General features: G+C 41.4%; 1 protein-coding gene across 5 annotated transcripts in view; it reads left to right on the top strand.

Annotated features, from left to right (window-relative positions):
• The window catches only part of AXIN2 (axin 2), an 84,846-nt gene that overhangs the window by 41,378 nt on the left and 20,596 nt on the right, over positions 1–22,872 (top strand). For 3 of the 5 annotated variants that reach the window (XM_027873046.1, XM_027873045.1, XM_027873044.1), the window contains exons 2-3: positions 2,527–3,457; positions 11,186–11,326. In XM_027873046.1, coding sequence (XP_027728847.1) covers positions 2,631–3,457; positions 11,186–11,326 — 968 coding nt within the window. In that variant the 5' untranslated portion in view covers positions 2,527–2,630. Of the gene's footprint in view, positions 1–454; positions 921–2,526; positions 3,458–11,185; positions 11,327–22,872 lie in introns of those variants that run through there. The other 2 variants (XM_027873047.1, XM_027873043.1) reach the window with 1 other exon arrangement.

The following is a 22,872-nucleotide window of genomic DNA, read 5'->3' as shown; positions in this document are numbered from 1 at the left end:
AAGCAAGGAAGAGAGCGGCGGACTGCGTAGGGGAGGGGAATGTTGGGGGCTGTGGGAGTAGATTCTCCGGGAGCCCTCCCCTCTGCCCCCTCTCCCCAATTCATGATCCTAAAGCCGAAAGATCTATGGCAAATACTTATCCAAGTGGGGAAGTGTGTGTGTGTGTGTGTGTGTGTGTGTGCGCGCGCGCGCGCGCGCGCGGGGGGGAGGGAGGGGGAGGTAGGGAGAGATCTTTTTGTGGTCTGATTATTATCATTATTATTTATGTGTGCGCGCTCCACCCCCCCGCCCCGCGTCTGCGTGAGTGTTTGGTAGGTGAGATGAAAGGATGGCAGTTCTCGTACCCCTCCACCCCTTTCTTACCCCCACCCCTTTCTTGCCCCCACCCCTTTCCCCTCCTCCCTCCTCCCCGTCCTCCAGCTACTCCCTGTGAAGTCCTAAGGGGCCCAGAGAGCTTAGTTAGGGGGTCAGTAGTTGCTTAGGACGCGAAGGAAGCAAGTGGCTTAGGAGTTTACTGAGGGTTTTTTTCCCCTCACTCTCCTTTTCCGCCTTAGATCTCTACCCTTTTTTTTCCCTTTAGTTTTGTTTTGTTTTTGCAAAGAGGGAAAAAAGAGAGACTACCAGCCCCGTCGCCATTTCTGGAGTTTTATTATTTTTTTTCCTTTAATTTAATGTGTGTGGGGTGGTGTTTAAGGATTGGTCCTTTTGAAGATTCTTCTTCTCTTCGCGGCCCCGGTACCCTGGCGCCGGTTGGATTGTAAAGACTGCTGCTGCTTTTCCTCCTCGTGTCTTTGGTTCCGAAGGGAAAGGGTCCGGTTGCCTTTTTTTTTTTTTTTTTTCCGAGAGTGGGAAGACTCTACCTGGGGAAACCCTTCTTGGAGGAGATGAGAACCCGACTTCGCTATGCCTTCGCCTTTCAGGTAGATCTGCTAGCCAACATTTGGATTTAACCTCATTTTCTTTTCCACTGCCCTTCTGCCAGCTCCTCTCCCCCTCCCCGGCTTCTTTCGCCTCTGCTCTCCCTCCAACCCTCCTGTAGTTCCTGGACCGAAGACCTCCAGATCAGATGGCTCAGGTTGCGGTACTCCAACATCCCGGAACCCCCCCACCCGACGCCTTGGTTCTCAGAACCGCACACCTCCCCAGTGTGTGACTGAGGCCGTGGGGTTCCTACGTAGGGGACCTCCCTCCAACACCCCTCACTCCCCGCCGCGCTTTGGTTCCTAGCACCGCAAACCTCCCTTTGGGATGGCTGAGGCTGTGGGGCTCCAACATCCCAGACTCCACCCCCAGTTCCACTCCCCCCCCCACCCCAGTTGGTCTCCAGCCCCTGCGTCTGAGCGTCCTACCCCTTGGAGGCTCTCATGTGTACTTGATCGGTCTGTTAGAGGATTTTCTGTATTTTATTTTTTGGCGGGGAAGCCAAACCGAGTTGGTGCGGAGCTTTTGATTCTTCGTGCAAAGCTATAGAGAATGTCTCCACCCCCCTCCCCTTATTTGCTTCTGAATTCTTCATTCTTCTGTTCTGCGGGGAAAAGGTGTGTGTTTGGAGTGAGAGGGTGGGAAGGAAGTTGAGCCGCTTTGGCTTCAGAAAAAGTTTGGGGTTAGGGAGGTAATGAGTTGGTCGGTTCTCTGGTGTGTGCTGGGGTGGGGAAGGGGGAAGTGGGCGGGAGCGGAGGGCGCTGCAGGTAACTGTTTATCCCTTAAGGGCTTAAAGTATCCTTTAGGTTTGTGAGGACCCGGTCGGGGAGTTGGGGTGGTGGTGGACATTTTAAAATCAAGGTCTGGAAGCAGCTAGAAAATTGAATCTTTTTGAGTTGGGGGTGGGGTGACGGTCCGCAGGCAGCATCCACGATGTATGTTCCGTGCACAGCAGCTTCAGCAACGGACTGGGAGTGCTCCTTTCTGGGGATCATAATCTGAATTTTTAAGGAATGAGAGAAGAGAGAGGAGTGGAGAGGAAAGGAAAGGGGGTGTGGTGGTGAGGAATGGGAACCATATGCGGGAGGAAGAGCACGTTTCGAGTTCTCTGTACCCAAAGCCAAGTTGGGGTAATTGAGCGAAATTGGTTTCACCTGCCAGCGACCTGCGATTTCAACTTTGGGTCTCTCGGATGTTATCAGGACAGGGTAGAGGAGGAAGAAGGAAGGAAGGAAGCAAGCAAGCAAGCAAGCAAGGGGCGGTGAAAGCTCCTTTGGAGACCGGGCTCTTTGCTGTATAAGGTTCGCTGGATGGAGTGGGTTTATTGAAGGTTATTTCTTCAACCCTGTCTTGGTTTTTTTTTTTTAAAACCTCCTAACTGGAAAAGTGTGCAGGGAGTTCAGGTTTCTCTTTTGAAATGGTGTATCTGATACTTTTGATTAGCACATTGGAGATAGCTGGGTTGCCTGATTTGAATGTGAGGAGTTGAAAAGCCTGTTTACTTTCTCCCTTTGATGTTGGGTGGATCTGGTTTTGATTAGATCAATACCCTTTTCTCTCTCTCTTCCACCGTCCCTCCCTCCCTCCCCCCTTTTCCCCTTGCAGAGAGAAGGTTCAGAGGAGCCTTTGCTGACTTGAGTGAGAAAGAGAGAACGCGCTGATTGCAGAGGAGAACTGAAAGAGAAGAAACTGAGAAACACTCCATCGCCATGAGTAGTGCTGTGTTGGTGACTCATATCTCAGACCCTAGCAGTAGCTTCAGAGAGGATGCCCCTCGACCCCCAGTGCCAGGAGAAGAAGGAGAGACACCACCATGCCAGCAGTCTGTCCACCTTGGTCAGGGCAAGAGCCCAGTCATCAAAGCTGTGCCTATCTCTTCCAACGCTAGGAGGAATGAAGATGGCTTGGGGGAGCCTGAAGGCAGGGCATCCCCAGACTCCCCTCTGGCCAGGTGGACCAAGTCTTTACATTCCTTGTTGGGTGATCAGGATGGGGCTTATCTTTTTCGGACTTTCCTGGAAAGGGAGCAGTGTGTGGATACCTTAGACTTTTGGTTTGCCTGCAATGGATTCAGGCAGATGAACCTTAAGGATACCAAAACTTTAAGAGTAGCCAAAGCAATTTACAAAAGGTACATCGAAAATAACTGTATCGTTTCCAAGCAGCTGAAACCAGCCACCAAGACCTACATAAGAGATAGCATTAAGAAACAGCAGATAGATTCCATCATGTTTGATCAAGCTCAGACTGAGATTCAGACAGTGATGGAGGAAAATGCCTACCAGATGTTTTTGACTTCTGATATATACCTCGAATATGTAAGGAGTGGGGGAGAAAACCCAGCTTATATTAACAACAGTGGGCTTGGGAGTTTAAAGGTGGTCTGTGGATATCTCCCCACCTTAAATGAAGAAGAGGAATGGAGCTGTGAGGACTTTAAAGGCAAGGTTTTGCCTACAGTGGTTGGCCTGTCCAGCAAAACTCTAAGGGCTACAGCAAATGTGAGGTCCACAGAAGTTGTTGAAAATGGATACAGGTAAGAACTTTTGGGAAATAGTGGCTCTGTGAACTTTGTATTTTTAGAAGAAGTAGACTGAAAAGCCTTTCTGAAGTAGGATACATATTCTGAGTCTTACACAGCTTGTCACTAGCACCTGTAGAAAGGACTGGGAAAGAGTCACTCACACCATAATGAGAAAACACTGTCTCAAGGATTTGTTGATTCAGCAGCCTGTTACAATCAGCTCTGTGATCTTGTTCTTTGATTAAAAGAGGGTGATGAAGTTAGAAGCATGAAACCTAACCAGCCTCAAAAGCTCTTGAGGAATAGTCATTAATGTGGGTTAGCTCTTTCACTGTGCTGGCGTTTAGAGTTGAGTGAGAGTAAAGCATTTTTAAAAGGCCTCTGAATCACCAAATCCACTAAGCCACTATTTGTGGAAGAGGTCATTCTGCTGTCCATCTGTATGGAGCTTAATTATACAAAAAGGGAAGCAGCTGGTGGCAGAGCAAGAAATAACATGCACACTTACATTACTTTGGTTAAGCCATATAATTTGGACTTTCATAGGTTTAGAGCCTATGAAACGGACCAGCTTAATGTTAATAGATAACTGAGATTGTGGCTCATTTATATTGAATTAGATATTGCCTCAAAATAAAATTCTGAGTATAGAGAGGCTTCTTATATTTTCCAATGACCTTTGCTTTTGTTTTCTGATGGTATATTAGCTCATTTTTTTAAGTACTTGTGAATTTAAAGATTATAGTTTAGTTCATGAAGACTTTAACCCAAAGTGTGGATGTCTCTGGGGTACTCTGTTGATTCAAAAGATAGTCATTTAGAAAATGGCCAAGTCTTTTAAGATACTTTATCTTTGGAAAAGCTTCTAACCTACCTGTTCAAATGACAGGTCCCCCTATGTTTTTTTTCCCTTTCCTCTTTCTCTTCCAAGTGGCCTTCCTGAAAGTTGACCTTGTAATTTTAAAGTATTGTATCCAGACTCAGAAGGGAAAAGGGTCAACAAAATAGTGAAATTTTTGACCTGCTGGGTCTGTGCTCTGGGCTACTGTTTCCTTTCTAGGTATTTAATTTTAACCATTGTTGTGTTTTTAATGGGATGCACTTGGGCCTTTGGGAACTAATAAACAGGTAAACTAAATGATGGATGAAAGGATGAAAAGGATAGAGAGTGGAGCCATGTCTTAGTTGCTGTTCTTATAAACACCAGGCGGGTACCTTGAGGGGCTTCTTGTCTATTACCTAGGTAGACTGGGGGTGGGGATAACAGCACCATCTCCAGAGGTGGTATATATCAAAAATGGAAAATAAAGGATCCTCTTGTTTTCCTTCTTCAAGACCTTGAAGAATATTTTTCTGGATGGTTGTCATTGCACAGGTGATTTAAGACCTCTTGGATACTGCCCATATGCTGGTTAAATCTGTCATCCTATGATCCCATATTCAATTAGGTAGTCTTGTACTGTCACTTTTAAGGGCTTGGTTTTCTGCCTCTGCCTCCCAGCCCACTTACCTTAGAGAGGCCTTAACTTTTTTTTGTTTGTTTGTTTTTTTATGTTATACCTTTGTATGTTAATCCCCAGGTGGTCTTGTCAAGTCTATTTGAGAATGATTGGAAAAGACTTATGTAGTCTTAGTATTTAAGCTCATTGAAGGCAAGTTGTGGCCAGGTAGAGCCTAGTCTATTGGGGGGATGTAATATGGTTGGCTCAAGTTGGGTTTGTACCAGGTTTAGTTGGAATTAATGTTCTGGAGTGTTGAGTGGGAAAAGGAAGATCCTGGTCTGTTTATAATGCATCTAGGGCTGCCTTCTGTCTGGGTTGTGGGGCATGGGAGTTAATGCATTCTCTTATCAAATTTTTCCATGACACTATTGATTTTTTTGTCTGCATTTACACATCACTACAACCTTTCCCTTCTTGTGGAGTGGTATTTGGAGAATTGAAGTATTTTATATATCCTCACATTAATTTAGGCCACTTTTTTCACTCCATAAATTCATTGTCAGAGATTCTGATGACCCAAACTTGAGCTGTTCTATCTTGTCTGAGGGTTATTTTTTTTTATGGGGACTAACGCAAGAAGCTTCTCTCTGCAGATGAGTACCATCAGGGCAGAGTTTAAGTAATGCTCCTGGGGCACATTGAAGTTCAGTGACTTGCCCAGTATGTGTCAGGCAGGACTTGACTCCCAGGCCAACCCTCTATCCCCTACACCACACTGCCCATCTGAAACATTAAATTATCTTAATATGTTTTGTTATGCCTGGAATGTTGGATGACAAGCACTTGTAGGATTTCCCTTTCTTTTGACTGAAATAAATCTTTGGACCATAGTAGAGTTCTGGAGGGTCCTCTCCCCACTCCACCCCCACGTTTATAAAATGTAAAAACTGCCCCAAGGCCTAGTCAAATGCCCATAAACAATATAGTCCAACTTCTTTATAGATTGTATAACTCTTCTAGCTGTTTACCTATGCACTGTTATAACTAGAAAAATTATAATTGGCATTTATCTTGGGTTTTAAGGTTATAAAAAAAGTGCTTTACCTAAATTCTCTCTTGAACCTCAAAGCTCGGTAAGGTTAAGTGCTACAGGTAACATCCATCTATTTTTTTAACAAGAACATAAACACTTGTTGATAAACAAGAAACTGAGGCTGAGAGGCTAAATCTAGTAAATGTCTGAGATGGGATTTGAACCTGGGCCATTTTAAACTGTTTCCAAATTTCTTGGTTCCATTCACTTTAGTAATGGTTAGATGAACAAAAATGGTCCTCTTGGGAAAGAAAGACTATAACTATGAATATGGTTGGGTACTCTGTCTTTCTGGGAAATATACATAGTAAATGCTGTAAGTTACAATGACTTTTGGTAGGACTGTTCTTTAAAACAAAACAGTGGAAGTTATATGGAATTAGGGGTTTAGGGTAATGCATTTATTTTGGAAAAGAGCATCCAGAGAAAGTTTAGTTTGGGGTACAGATTTTTATCTCTACCAAAGAGCACTCCATTGTATTCCTTCTTTAGAGTGCTGCTTTGGCAGTGTTTGTATATTCCTCTCCAAGGTAGACTCATCTGCCTCCCATTAAATCCTCTGTTCTAACATCAGTGAGCTTGGCCTTCCTTTGAAATAAGTTGGGCCAAGCAGATGGCCCTCTACTGGCTCAAAGTGCTTCCTGTCCTTTGAAAGAACTCACTTGATGAGGCCCGACTTGTGTGAAGCTATTGGAACCAAGTTTGGCTTCAATTACCCTAGATGCCACAGTAAAGCTATGCTAGGACCAGCATTCCATGATTAAGTTAGAGAAGAGGTCCTCTGACTGCCTGGTAATCTCTAGGATATACTCGTTTGTGTATTTCTCAATAACCCTAATTGCCCCCTGATGTGTGAATCCAGGAATATATTGAATGCAAGTTAGTGTGGCCTCAGGAAAAGAGGGAGTGTGCCTGCTTTTATGCAGCAGTCTTGTTCAATTGTCAGAGTGACTACTTGAAAGCCCTAAACTGACAGGGAAAGACTTATAAACAAATACTTTAAATTGCATTGGTTGTGATACGGAATCCAGAAGGGCCAGCTCTATTGTACTGGCTTTGTAAGAGGGGCCTTTGCCATGCCCAGTGTATGGAAAACAACATGCTGTGTGTCATGTTGTCAAGATAAGAGATAAGAATAGTCTGAAAAAACAATAAGACTTTCAATCTCCAGAGCGCCTGCCACCTGACAGCTGAAATCGCTTTGCATATTAAGGTTGGAGATTGAGTTGAGTGTGCAATATGAAATTTGCATCACGGGCTACCATTTTCCATAGGAATTTAAGATCCTTGCAGGCAACTTGATGCAAAACAGTACTGGAGAGAAACAATCAAGCCATCTGGGTACAATTACTGTAGCATGGTCAGGTTTTTCTTTTTTTCTTAAAGTAATTACAAGAAAACAGCCTTAATCAGTTTTCTTAGAGTATGTAGAGATTTCTGCAAAGTTCTGCGTTCTTAAAAACTGAGCTCACTTTTCTCCCCCCCCAACCATCTTGTTATGATTATAGAAAAATTCCAATACTTTTTTATTCCAGTTAACTGAGTTAGGAGCAATATACTCCCATTTTTAATTCCTGCTCAAACAGTAGTCTAGTATTTTGGAAGTGAAAGGAGAAGGGGGTTTATTTTAAGAAGTCCATGTGTCAGTTTTCAGTGCAAAACTTTGAGTGGTTTCAAACGTGGATGAGTGAACATGTGATTTTAGTCAAATGGTCTTGTACAGGAAGGGGGAAGCCGTGTGGCAGCATCACAAAGAGGAGTTTCTTGGGGATGTAGTTTCTGCCATTTGGTTGGAAATTAACCAGTTAAAATGACTAATTGTTGATCTATTAATGTGAGAATGATGACAAAAGTATAGGGGATATAAGAAGGTACTTAAGGGCTCTCTGGGTACCTGTTGTTCATCTTGCACAAGACCCAGTGGGCTTTCACAGTAAGAGCTAAAGGACTGGGACTCTAATATTTTCAGTAGTATTCCCAAGGTCTCTCAGGATTATGGTACCATATACAGAAGAGAAACTCATTAAATTTTCATCACAAAGTGCTTGAAAATGGAAAAAGAGATCATGGAGATTGTGTGGGACACCTGTGGAAACTGAGGCAAGAGACGTGAAGAGGCTTCCTAGTTTATCATCAGCTCTAACACTATTTACAGCTGTCATAGATCCTGCTTTTAAGGTTTGCTAAGTGCATGGCTACATGACAACTCAGTGAAAGTAAATGCTAAGGGTATTTTTTATCCATGTTTCGGGTGAGGAGACTGAAATTAGTTTGACTTGCTCAGGGCACATAATAGCTAGTAACATTTGGGGATGAAATTGAACCCAGATCTTCCAGAATCCAAGTCCAACACCGTTATGATTGTTAGCCTAATGTAAGTTTGATTTTGATTTAAAGACTTAAAAATAATCAGTGGTTCTGGTCAGGATGGGTTTTTTACACAGTTAACCCATTTAACCCATTCTCCTGTTTCCAGGTAAGGCTATGAAACCATCCTAAAGAATTTAATCTGTTTTAAAAGAATTGCAAGGAAAATGATGTTTTCCCCATTCTCTCTGTGCTCCATCCCCCAGCTAGTCTATTTATCTACCCTAGCATTTTTGTAGAATTCTTTGTTGCTCTTTTCCCTATCCCTATCCATTTACACTTCTCTCTTGTTCTGTCTTCTCTGAAAATATTAATGAATGATAGTTCATTACTATCTTCAGTCCTCTTTTCGGGATCCTAACATACTTAAAGATTTGTCCAAATCATCCTTCTACCATTTTTTTCCAGGCTGAATCATTACAATTTCTTCAGCATTGCCAACTGGATCTCATTATCCAAGCTTGTAATAATTTCCAATGTTTTGTACTAATTCCCTACCCCGTTCTCTGTGTCCTTTTATATTAGTGAGGCAGTGGTGTAGTGGAAAAGAATCCAGGACCTGGAGTCAGGGGAGACACAGGTACAAACTACAACTCTAATGCTTACCAGTTGTTTGACCTTGGATAAGTCATGTCCCTCATCTGTAAAATGAGAATAAGTCTCATAACATTCACCCCACTAGATTTCTATGAGGAAAGTGCTTTGCGGACCTTCAAGTATTATATTACTACAAATAGTTGTTAGTGGAGCCCAGAAATGTGGGGTATAATTTTTTTCATGTGAAGGGGAGAGAGGCTGGCTTTTATAATTCTGGTATGTTTACACAATACTTCTGTTTGTGTTATATTGTCTGTTCCCCTTCAGACAATTGTGCACTCACTTAAGGATTGTGAGATCTCACTTTTAATTTCTTAGTCCACTGATACATGAGAAGAGCATGGAAAGCTAAAATTGGGGTCTCCTGGAAATTGGGAACCAACCTCAGATCTAGCTTCTGTTCTCTTGTTAGCCTTGTGACCTTGGGCAAGTCACTTAAACCCATAAGTTTATAAATCCGTCAAATGAGATTGGACTCAGATAATAGATTTAGAGTTGGCATATGAGGACTTCTCAACTCTCCAACCATATCGGAAGATCCTTAAAGGCAAGGATCCCTCTAATCTCATGTCCTTATCATTTTTGAGTGCCCCATAGCATCACCCTGCATAGTAGCACCATGCACAAAGATATCCAAATTATATTCGATTGACTTAATTATATCTCTCAGTTGCCCTGTTTTCTAGCCAGAAACTACCAGGGATTCTTAATCTTTTTCTGTTATGGACCCTTTTGGCAGTCTGTTGAAGACTGAATTCCTTGGAATGAGCTTTTTTAAATGCATAAAATAAAATACATAGAATTACAAAGGAAACTGACTATAATGAATTTGTTATGAAAATGTTTTTTAAAAAAATTCACAGATTCCAGGTTAAGAACCTCTGATATAGACTATAGTTATTGCTGTCTGAGCTGGTATGTTCTTTACTGAGCAATAATACTGGTTTTCATCCAAGGACCATGTTCTCTTTAGGATGCTTGCAGACTGATTTGAGATCTTTCTTGGACCTGTTATTAGTCTTTCACTTTTTCATTTCTGTCTATATTTATATCCTTTGTTCTTTTAGGAAAGCATTGATAGGTCTAGCTGAGCTTAAGTATCTCCTCTATTCTTTGTAAGCAGTCTCTCTCCTCTCCCTCACACCCTCCCCCCCAAAGGTCAGGCTTTCATGGGGGAGCTAACTTTAGTCATGCTGTCAGTATTAGCACTGTCCTGCTGAAAGAGGTCCATCTCTACCTCCTTAAGCCCCTTACTGGTCACTCCAGAGGAATGCAGCCCAGCAGGGGAGGAGCACACACTTGTTATGTGAGGGAACTTTGTAAAGACCGAGCTCAAGAGGTTGAAAGTGGGGAGGCAGCCAATGGCTAGTGAAACAAAAGGCCTAGAGATGCAAGAAGGGCCAAGGACTTCTTTCCATTTAAACAGCTGTGCTGCTCACTTTAATCCAGCTGGCCCTAACCATTCTTGGCAGAAGGATGGTGGTTAGTGTGTGTGCATGTGTGTGTGTGTGTGTGTGTGTGTGTGTGTGTGTGTAAAATAAAGAGAGCGGAATAGAGTTCAAGACACACTATTATAATTTTTCAGGGATTGCCTTCCTAGCTAATTCATACCAATTCTCACTGTTGAAACCAGATTCTCTGGTTTGCTAGACTTTACTCCCCAGGCAGGGGGCAGGATAGAGCCTGTAATTTGGACTGTTTGAACTGTTTGGGGCACAGACCCCCACCCCAGCACTGAACCCCTACCATGGTAGTCCTGGCAGAAGTCAGTTTCTGCCAAATGCATAAGGATGATTCGGTGATGGTTAATCTTCCCTCAGTCTCCCTCTCAGGGCATTCATCTCCCTTCACTACGAGGGCAAAAATTCTATTTTTCTCTTTAAATATTAATTTAAAATTTTCTTTCTAACATTCTTGGGAAACTACTCCTTGATCAGCCTTACCTAGGTCAACTCTACATGCCAGTAGGAAGTGGGGCAGAGAAGGGTGAAGGGAGCTAGCCTGTTGTCCCAAACAGTCTGGGAGCAGTTCAGCTGCTACAGGTGGGGCGTGTCAGAGACTTTTGTAGTGTCTTATTTTTGACACGATGGGCATGAGAATGCAGGCCCTCTTGCCTGTGGGTTGGAGTGGTTATAGTGGGTTGGAACTGGGTAGATAACTGCCCTACTCCCCTAGGTCACCGACTTATCTGTAGTTTCTAGGTTAGGTTTCTGACTGGACTGTTGGACTTTTTCTTTTTAGATCCTTCAAGAGGAATGATCCAATTAATCCATATCACGTAAGCTCGGGCCATGTCTTTGCTCCGACAGCTAGCGCCAACGACAGTGAAATCTCAAGTGATGCGCTGACCGATGACTCCATGTCTATGACAGATAGTAGTGTGTAAGTATGTCATTGCCCTCTTGCTGGGGGTGGGGTTGAGGACATGGGGCTTGCTGAAGACACACAACTAGTCTAATTTTTGTTTTGAAGTTCCCATCTTGGGGTGGTTTACTGTTTTGTTATGGAGTGAAAGAGTACTTCTGCATTCAGTACTTTGAGAGGAGATGGCAGTGAACCAGGGTAGTTAGTGCCCCAGTATTGAGAAACTAAAGTTGGATTATGGAATCCTCTGCCTGGAAGGGATAGGTGCTGATCATGTCATTCTCCCCAGGCTTTGCATGAACTGTCTTGAAAGCTAGGGCTCCAACCTTATTCTTTTAATTCTGAATAGCAGGAAAGCAAATGGCATTAGTAGGATTCAGGTTTAGGTCCTCTCTTATTCAGTATGGTGAAAAGAGCTTAGGACTGGGTGTTTGTTCACCCTGGGGTGCTACAAGGTATTTCTGTAAAATAGACTTTTTAGAAGAAATATCTGTACTCAAACATCCAGCTGGTGGCCCATTCTTTCAAACATCCTCAGTGGTGACAAATGTTCCTTTGAGGGTCAGTTTCATTTTCGGAAACAGCTAAAAATATTTCTGAGCCAGTTCTGGGTAATAAAATGGGTAAATTGTTGTTATTGTTGTGTTTTTTAGACATATCTGACTCTTCATGATTTGGAGTTTTCTTGGCAAAGATACTGAAATGGTTTGCCATTTCCATATCCAGTTCATTTTACAGAGGAAGAAACTGAGGCAAATAGGGTTAAGTGACTTGCTTAGGCTCACACAGCTAGTAAGTGTCTGAGGCCAGATTTGAACTCAGGAAGATGAGTCTTCCTGTGGTCCCAGGCCTGATACTCCAGCCACTTTGACACCTAGTTGTCCAAGATGGGTAATAGAGCTGGTTAATACCATTTTGGATCCCAAGTGATGCATAGCCATCAGCCAGTGAGATTTTTCTTGCACATCTCAGTCTCCAGAGGCAATTTTGAAAAATGTTTTGAGCAATGACTGCTCCATAGGGATAAATTTGCACATTCCACAACTCTAACTTATCTGATGAACCACATTCATTTCTTCAGTCATACCTCAGAATTCATTTCACCCACTAGCTGACTACATAATATGAAGTGAGTCATATTACTTCTGAGCCTGAATTTAACTTTTCTGTAATAAGGTATTTGGACCATGTTGATGTCCAAGGTTCCCTTCTAATTCGATAATAGCTCTATCACTGACTCATTGACTTTGTGTCTTCTCTTGGCTATTGATAAAGGCGCCAGAGATCTTTGGGGAAAGTAAAAGTTGTGATGTAATGGGGGAAAGGAGCGTTATGACAGTGTTAGTAGAGGAAGACTGTAAAGTAATAACTATCATCAAACATAGCTGATTTCAACTTGTCTTCAGAGCATGGCCAGGGGAGGGGGGTGTCATTACTTTGAAAATGTTTGATGACAAATCTTTGACCTTTTGAGGGCATATGGGATTTCTCTTAGCAGCCAAGAGTCATTCTGGGCAGATTATGATGAAGAAAGGTGGATAATCAAACTGGTTATGCAATTTGGGGCTGAAATTAATAACTTACTCAACACAATGTGGGGAGGAGATATGTGAGTTAGATATGTGTTAGATATGTGAGTTTTCCAAGTGACTGAAGCTTATCCATTGACATTAGTGAGATGTTTGTGAAGTATTACATACTTCCTGCCTTCTTAAACATAATTTAACATTTTCTTGATGGCTCATAATGGTCATTAGGAACATCATTTATTGCATTGTACTATAACTGAGTTAGGCCAAATGAGAGGTATAGAGCTGTTAATCCATATGATCAGTGACTCAAACGGTTATGCTTTGAGTTTTGGCTCAGCTTCTTAGAATTTTCCTGCCTCCTCTTCACTTACTTTCAGTAGTCACTTCTTCCTATTTTCACAGAATCACCAAATCTTAATCTTAGAAGTCTTTTGATTCAGGAATTTCCTCTCAATTGAAGACTTCAAGAGAGAGGGGAATTCCATTACCTTCCAAGTCAGTCCTTACTACTTTATTAGGAAGTTTCTTTTTTTCTCACATCAAGCACAAATCAACCTTTCTTCAACTTGTACCCATTACTCGTAGTGGGGGCCTTGCAGAAAGCCTAATCCTGCTTTCCCAAGATAGATCTTAAAAGATTATGTGTCTTTATTCCACTCCTGCCCCCCTCCCCAGTCTTTTCTAGGCCTAAACATAGTATAATAGATTTAGAGCTAGAAAAGACTGCAGAGGATAGCTAGTCTACCTCACTTTATAAATTCCTAGTTCCTCTATGCCCAAAGGACTATAAAACTGTGCATACTCTTTGATCCAGCATCCAAAAAAGGAGAAGGACCTATTTGTTCAAAAAATATTTATAGCTGCTCTTTGTGTGGTGGCTAAGAATTGGAAACTAAAGGGACACCCATCAATAAGGGGCTAACTAAACTAGCTGTGCTATATGATTGTAGTGGAATATTATTGTGCTGTGAGAAATGACAAGCCTGATGATTTCAGAAAAACCTGAAAAGACTTACGTGAACTGATGCATAGTTGAAGTGAACAATTGGGAACGTTGAATATAATAACACCAATATTGTAAGATGAAGAACTGTGAATGACTTGGGTATTCTCAGCAGTACAATGAATCAAGACAGTTCCAAAGGACTAATGATGAAACATACTTTCTGCCTCTAGAGTAAGAATTGGTATCGATTGAGTACAGATTGAAGCATGCTATTTCTTTCTTTTTATTTGAGTCTTCTTGTGCAAAATGACTAATATGGAAATGTTTCACATAATTGCACATGTATAACCTATATCTGATTGCTTACTGTCTCAGGGAGGGGGGAGGGGAGAGAAGGAGGATGGGTTAGAATTTGTAACTCAAAACTTTAAATAAAAATTAAAAAAAAAATTCCTAGTTCCTTCAACAGAGGGTATGGTCATGAGGCCCTTAACCATGTTGTTTGCCGTCTTCTGGACAATCCAGTTTATCAGTGCCTTGTTAATAACTTTTTACAAGCATTTATTATCTTACCTTCCCACAGTCTCCCACCCCTCATTGAACAATTGAAAAAATAAAACCTTCACAATAAATACACAGTCATGCAAAACAAATTTTCATATTGTCCGTGTCCAAAAATGAATGTCTCATTCTGCATTTTAAAGTCTATCCTATCTCTGGTAGGAGGTGTGTGGCATGTTTTATCTAAAATCTTCTGGACTTGTGGTTTACCATTGCGTTGGTAAAAGTTCTAAAGTCTTCCAAAGTCGTTTTTCCCTATAATTTTGTTTTCATTGTATAAATTGTTCTAGTTCTATTAGCTACACTCTTCATCTGTTCATAGAGATCTTCCCGCTTTTGTTTTAAAGCCATTCATTTTGTCATTTCTTTTGGCCCAATAATATTTCATGAAATAATGTACCATAAATTATTTAGCCATTCCCCAATAAGTGGACATTCCTTTAATTTCTAATTTTTTGCTACCGCAAAGTGAGCTGATGTTAAATTTTTTTGGACATATAAGTAATTTGTCAATATAGTTCCTCAAGTGGGTGGCATCTAGAATTATGCCCAATAATTCAAATGTTGTTTGTTATCACTTTATGGTGGGATTATATCCCTCATTTAAAAATTATTTTTAAATTAACAAGATTTTATTTTCCCACCCCAACCCCAATTTGAAAGAAAAAAGAGAACCTTTGTAACAACTATGATGTACAGTCAAGCACAACAAAAAATTCTTTCATTGTCCATGTCCAAAAATTCTTAGTACCTAGGTGGTGCAGTGGTTAGTGGTCTGGAGTTAGAAAGACCTGAGTTCAAGTTTGACCTCAGATATACTTCCTAGCTCTGTGGCCTTGGGTAAGTCACTGACTCTGCCTCAGTTTCCTCAATTGGGAGATGGGGATAATTATAGCACCTACTTCACAAGGATGCTGTGAGGATCAAATGAGATAATATTTGCATATTAGTAGTAGTTTCATTCTTTATCTTGAATCCTGTCTCTGACAAGATGTGGATAGCACAGATCATTCATCATCAGTCCTCTTGGAATCATGGTTGCTCCTTGCAGTGTTCAGAGTTTATGCCTTTCAAAGTTGTCTTTACAATATTGTTGTTATTGTATAAATTGTTCTCCTGATTTCTGCTTATTGAATTCTACGCCAGTTTGTACAAATTTTCCCAGGTTTTTTGGAAGCCATCCCTTTCATCATTTCTTATATCACAATATTATTCTATTATAGGCATATACCATAATATGTTCAATCATTCTCCAAATGATGTGACACCACCACTTAATTTCAAGTTCTTTGACTCCCAAATAAAGAGCTGCTTTAGATATTTTTTGGTACATATGGGTCCTTTTTTCTCTTTTGAATTCCTTCATTTTGATGCTATTATCTTTCTTGATGAAGCAGAATTAGATTTTTTTGGCTGGCATATCTTCCTCTTGGCTCATTGAGCTTGCAGACATTAAGTAAGTATTCCTGTCAGTATCATCCTTGCTTACTCCCCTTCCCCTCTGCAATTCGCTGCTTCTAATCTGCTATGAGTTTAGAAACTTGTTAAGCATGTAAAAATTTTTTATAAAGTAAGAGTAAGTAGTCATTGATGGTTATCTTGTGAGTGAAAATAATGAACTTTAGTCCATGGATTCTGTATATATTTAGACTACTTAGAGGCCTTCCTGATTAATTGTGATTTTTCTTCCTTTTCTTGCCGGTCCATCTCTTTCCCTCTAGTTTTCCTTTCCCCCAATACTAAACTTTGACCCCATAAGCCTTGCCATTGTAACTGAATCACTAACCCTCCTGTTCATCTACCATTCCAAACATGCAAATCCTCAAAGTTGGGTAACTTCCACCTTGCAAGTGCTCTGCTTTTGGATAGTACTAGGAGAAATTAATTAGCACCCAGAAATAGAGACATAATACAATCTTATGGTGCTTTCATCTCAGTTGGGCCCTTGTTGCTATTCACAAATCCTTCTCTGTTGTTACTGACTCGCTACCTAATTTCCCCAGAATTTCAAACCTTGTTCTCTCTGGAGCTCCCAACCTTATGCTACTGCCCACTCACATCTTTACAGCAGATTATTTAGATTGGGGCCATGGGATGGAAACTACTTAATTTCTTCTTTTCCATTCCTTACCACTTGCCATTATTACCTACTCTCTTCTCCTTCCTTATGGTCACAAAGATTTCTTCCAGGTCTTTGCTTCAACAATCATTGCCTCCCTCCATATGCCTCCCATGTATCTTTAATCTTTTTGATTGCAAACATACTTAGGTTTACTGATTAGGGGGGAAAAAAGCTTTTACTTGACTCTTCTATACCATCCATCTATTGCTCCATCTTCCTCTTCTCTTTATTAATAAAGAAAAAGTTTCTACATAATTCTGTGGCTTTTTCATCCCTCATTCTTTAACTCTTATTCTGTGATATACAGCCCTACCACCCTTCTCTGAGGTCACTAGTGACCTTCTAATCACCAAATCCAGTGGTCTTTTTTAAGTCCTCACCTTACTTAACCTTCTGAATTATTTTGTACAGAACATGCCTTTCTTTTCGATTTCTTCTTCCTTGACCTCAGAGACATCATATTCTCCTGTGTCTCTTCTTGAAGGTTTTGTTCTCAACTCTTTTCTTTCTTTGTGTTTCTCTTTGCCATTTCATTTCTTTTCAAGCCTTCAATAGCCTTTATCTGTAGCCATGACCAAACCTATCTCCTTTTGGAGAATACCTACAAGATCTCTTGGCCATCCCAGTGGTATCTCAAACCGGTCCAAAATTAAATTTATCTTTTCCTTCAGATATGTTTCTCTGTTAGTTGTACCACCCATCCCTCAGTCACTGATACTGACTATATTTGCATGATCTTTGACTATCCTTTTCCAACCTTCTCTTCCCTTCTCTTCTCATGTCTAGGTTCTTAGCAAATCCTGCTGATTCTGCTTTAAAAATATCCCTTCTGTCCATCCCCTCTTTCTTCTGTGCTCTGATGCTATACTAGTTACCCTTATTACCATTCACTTGAGCTATTGAAAATAGGCGTCTCTTTCTGCCTCCAGTCTAACCGATGGATTCTTCATACTCCTGTCACACTAATCCAATACATGGGACAGGAACTATCGCTCCTCTTTGGTCTTCCTTGGTTCCATATTGCCTTTTGTGTAAAAGTTGGACTCTTTTGCAGGGCCTTCAAGGTCTTCTCTATCTGGTACCTTTCCTACCTTTCTTGCCTTTTCTCATATTATTTCCCACTTAAATACTCCTGCTCAACTGGGGTACTTAACTCTCAGTCTGAAAATACCTTACCCTTGCCTACTTTGGCACATTTGCTCATAATGTTCTGCATGCTTGGAATGTCATCCCTCACCTTTTCTTTTGAGTTCCTACCTACCCTTTAATGACCAAATGCCACCATTTCTTTAAGTAAGGGCCTTCTCCTTTGGATATCTCATGCACCTTGTTTTATAATTTTAATAGATAGGTTTTTAGAAAAAATTATAAATAAGTATATTTGGCTGATATGATATAACCCTTCTAGGTGATAGTGTTATTAGGGCAGGGCATTTGTAATATCTTTATCTCCTTTAACATCTCACAACATGCTTAGTCAATGCTTGTTCACTGACCTGACTCTGTCAGGTATGTATGTTGAATTAAATTTGTTGAATCATGATCACAAAATGTTAGAGCTGAAGGGAACCTTAGAGATTATCTAGCTAACCCTTCTCATTTTACAGATGAGAAATCAGTCTCAGAGAGGAGAAAGGGACTTGACTTAAGTTATATAGCTGGTTAGTAGCAAAATCAAATATGAATCTGGGTCTTCTGACCCCAAATCCAGCGTTCTTTCCACTTCTGCCTCTGTGAATTGAAATAAGTAAGATAAATTTCCATTTTCCTTTGGAAAATGATTGGGGGTGGTGTTGAAGTAGCTTTGAGCTTTCATCCAGATTTTAAAATATACAATTGGAAAAAAAAAAAACTTTTTCAAAGCATCTTTTATTTTAGGACCCCTGCTGGTTATTTAGTGGTTAGGTCTCCTCAGCTTATTAATAGCTATTTAGGGGGAAAAAAGTGGACATAGTGTGTTTTCCTCTTACATCTCCCCTCGCTCTTTCCCAGAGGAAATGCTTGCTTGGCTTTATTTGGAGGTGGTTGTGCTTATGCTGTTTGATCTTAGGGCCCTCCCAGGGGAAAAAATGTAACTTGCCCCTTTCCAGCTGTACCTCTCTAAGTCCTTTGTAGAACCGATACTCTGCACATGGAAGCCGCTTGTGAGGAAGTAGATGAAATCATCCTTGAGCATCCATTGTGCTTTGTGACTAGAGCTAAAGTATGATTCAGAGTGTGCCATGTTGGTATAGTGGCATCTCTTAGTCTGAAGCAATGGCATGGACCTAAGTATGAGGAAAAACCCACCAGCATGGGCAGTTGAGCCTTGCCTAAATGTAGGAAAACCATTAAAAACTAAGGAAAGGATCAAAAACTTAAAAAAAAAACTTTTGAAAGAGGGCCAGTAGCAATATGAATAGATTACTTTTGACTAGTAGTTCACAAACTAGTGAACCCATTAGAAAGTTCTTGTGAGGTGGTCAGACTTTGGAACCATTGGGCAAGAGTTTGTCCTGATTAAATAAGAAAGCAGGTCCAGGGAAGCTTTTATTTCTGACAGGTTCTGGATGTGTGTGTTCTCTTGGCTGCAGAGCATTCAGGGGGCTAGTCATTTTGGCACTAGTGTGTAGGGTGGGTCACTGGGGATTCCCAGGGCTGGGATTATACCCTGTCTTCATAGCCATTCGAATTGTAGGCCTTATACAGATAAGAGCACCAAGTGAGAAATAAAATGTGTGGTGGATGAAAAGCTGCACTGAATTGCTTTCAGTCCATTGTTGGTCTAGGGGAGCTTAAAGGGGATAAGAGGGTAGTAGGCCTCTTTGAAATTTACTTGAACAAGTGAATGGGAGCTCCTGGTAAAGCAGTCATGAAAAGAGCTCTGGCTGTTTTTTCCTGCTGTAACAATAGATAGTGCAGACTGTGAGGAGTTTGGGGAAGCTGGGCTGATTGGACTGCTGGGAGCCTCAAGCTTGGGGGGGGGGGCGGGAATTAGGATAGGGCAAGGGGGATGGGGTGGGCATCATATGTGGGCTTTACTACTCAAGGTTTGAGTTCATTAGACACCTAGGAAAAGCTGCCTTCTCCATTCTTGGTAGAACTGATTTTGTGTTGACATTTGCAAGAGTCCCAAGTAGAAGTTGAGATGAGGCTATATTTGTAGATTCTAAGGAGCAGCAAAGCGAGAGGAGCTGGAATTTAGAGCCAGAATTTAAAAAGAAAATCTTTTCCTTCTCCCCCAAGGCCCATTGGAAGAATGTTTTAATGGGGAATAAGCTTCCATATTGAAAGTGGTTGGGAATGTGGGTCTCCATACTGTGTAGATCAGTGAGCATGCTATTTTATGAGCCTCTTACTAGGAGAGTTCCAGCTTCTGAAGAAATGGCTTTTTAAAAGGTTCACTGCCAGTAAGTAGAACTAGGAAAATATAACAACTACAACAATGTAAATGGAAAGAAGAACAACAAAAAAAAAATCAAAACTGAATGCTGTGAAATTAGAATGACCAAGCTTGGCCCCAGAGAAGAAATAGGAGAATGTAGCTCCCCCTCCTCTCCTTGTAGAGGAGAGGGGGGACTATGGGTGTGGAACCCTGTATATAATGTTACACTTGGTTGATATGTGTTAGTTTGACTGAATTTTTTTTTGTTCTCTTTTGTTCTTTGTTTATAAGGATTAAGGCTCCCTGGGGGGGAGATATTTGGAAATGAAGATGATAGAAAAAAAAAAGATATCAATACAAATTTAAATTGGGGGAAAAAAAAAAGTTCACTGTCTAGAATCCCAGCAGCGGTCCTAAACTCCAGTCCTAGGGCTTTGGGGCAGAAAGATTGCAGTGTCATTCCAGGGGGTCTGAGTTTAGCTATGATAAAGTATAAAGTCTGACAATATCAGAGGCAGCAGACCCTTTTCTTTCCAAGTATGGCATGGACACTTAAAATTTGTCAAAAGCCAAGAAACCAAAGTATACTGCATTTAACCTTCTCTCCCTCTCTCTTTGGATTTTATATTCTGCATCAGCTCACTTCTTTGAGGGCGTGAGATCTAGGTGTCATATAAGGGAAAAGATGATTTCCATTCCTGGAAGGGGGGGAGGTATCTTTTTATTAGTATTATTTGCTTATATCTTATTTATGGATTGACTTTGGACACAAGGGAATGAAACTGAGCAAACTTCAAATATTACCTTATCTTACAAACCAGGCTTTTGATGTTGGCAAGATCACAAACTTGCTTCAGAATTGTTGCCAAATGAAGACGTGTGCGCAGGAGTCTGATATTTCAAAGCCACAGTCAAACCACATTCAGGTTAGGTCAGGCACAGCTGAGTCAAAAGGCTAAGCTAATTGGCTCGACTTAAATGGCATCTGACCAACCACACACTTCAAAACCAATGTTCCATAGAAACAGATTGACCGGGCACGAGGCTAGTTAGCTAAAATGTTTATAATTAACTCTACTATTTAGTGCCTAAAACTTGGTAGTTTTTCAGCCCGCAATCTTAACTGGCCAAGAAGACAGATCAGACATTTATGAACTGGACAAGAAGCTGACGGGAATGTGGGACTGTTTTGTAAGAAGATTCGCCTGGGAATTTATAGTCACATCTCCTTGGAGACTCTTCTAAAACCTATTTATTGAATTCACCATGTTACAACCTCTATTTTCTCCCTCACTGTCCAGCAGGAGTTACCTGAGGTTAAGCATCAAAACTGCAACAAATGCGATGATGCAGGGATTTTAAAAATCACTCATTCCTGATTCTCATAAATCTGGCAGTGACCTGATTTCTTCTCCTCCATCCTGCCCCTTTCATCGACATTCCTTTTTTTTTCTTGCCTTAAAGTGGCCTAGAGAGAAGAAAATAACATCAGAAACCAGAGTAACAAAACCACCTTCTCTATTCCATGTGGTTCAGGGGAAAGAGGGTCAGATCTGGGGTCACAGGACATCCTGGCTCTGTCACTTCTCTGGACATAAGTTTACTCATCTGTCAAATGAAGGGGTTGGTAATCATAGGTAGCATTTATACGGCACCTTAAGGTTTGCAAAGTGCCATACATAATCTCATTTGAACCTCATAAGGATGCTGTGAGTTGGGTACTATTGTTATCTCCATTTACAGATGAGGAAACTGAGACTGAGAGAGATTAAGTGACCTGCCTAGGGTTGTATAGCTAGTTTGTATGTGTCTGGTATAGGGTTAGAACTAGGGTTTAGTATCTGAAGTAGGATTAGAATTCAGGTCATCCTCAGTTCAAATCTAATATTCCATCCACCGTGCAACCTAGCTGCTCTTGTGATCCTGTGATCTTATGATCTCCATTGAAGAGGGGGAAAAGGGAGATTATGAGGTAAACAGAGTGGCTATTATGTACCCTTTGGAAACTTCAAGATAGTAGTGTTACATTTACAAAGAGCTGTACTCAACCAGTCATTAGATTGATAGCTAGCATGGGGTCTTCCAGGTAGAAAATACATGCTCTCGGAAAGGGATCTTTGAAACTAAAGACCAGAGATGGAATCCATTTATCAAATTGTTTTGGGCCAGCTTCATTACTTTTCATTCTAGGTTTTACCTACCTGTCTTCCTCTTTCTCCCAACAACTCCCAACTTGCAGGATGGGATGTTGTGGTGGCCACAGGTATCACTGGGACGGGATTTCATGAGCAATATTTACCCATTCTCATTCTCCAGGAAGCTTTTTGTTGCTCAGTTGTTTTTCAGTTGTATCTTTGTGACCCCTTTTTTGGGTTTTCTTGGTTTGTTTGTTTTTTTTTTAAGGCAATTGGGGTTAAGTGACTTGCCCAGGGTCACACAGCTAGTAAATGTCAAGTGTTTGGTCTGAGCCTGGATTTGAACTCAGGTCTTGTGACAGCAGGGCCGGTGCTCTATCCACTGCACCACCTAGCTGCCCCTTGGGGTTTTCTTGGCAGAGATACTGGAGTGGCTTGCCATTTCCTTCTCCAGCTCATTTGACAGATGAGGAAACTGAGGCAAACAGGGTTTAAGTACTTGCCCAGGGTCACACAGCTAGTAAGTCTGAGGCCAGATCTGAACTCGGGTCTTCCTGACTCCAGGCCCTGAACTTTATCCACTGTGCCACCTCACTACTCCAGGATGCTCCTACACAGGGGTGGGGAACCGTCAGCCTTGAGGGCATACGTGCCTCTCTAGGTCCTCAAGTTCAGACCTTTGGCTGAATCCATACTTCACGGAACAGATCCCCTTCATGAAAGGATTTGTTCTATAAAACTTGGACTCAGTCAAAAGAAAGGACCTAGAAGGCCACATGTGGCCTTGAGGCCACAGGTGCCCCAGCCACGTAACCACAGAATGTTGGAAGGGGCTTAAGCTAACATCTAGTTTTACCCTCCTGATTTGTAGATGAAGAAATTGAGATGCAAAGAGAGGTTAAGT

Source organism: Vombatus ursinus, unplaced genomic scaffold (assembly GCF_900497805.2).
Source record: "Vombatus ursinus unplaced genomic scaffold, bare-nosed wombat genome assembly UNPS02014801.1, whole genome shotgun sequence".
Taxonomy (NCBI): Eukaryota; Metazoa; Chordata; class Mammalia; order Diprotodontia; family Vombatidae; genus Vombatus; species Vombatus ursinus.
This window is presented reverse-complemented; position numbering and strand designations above follow the sequence as displayed.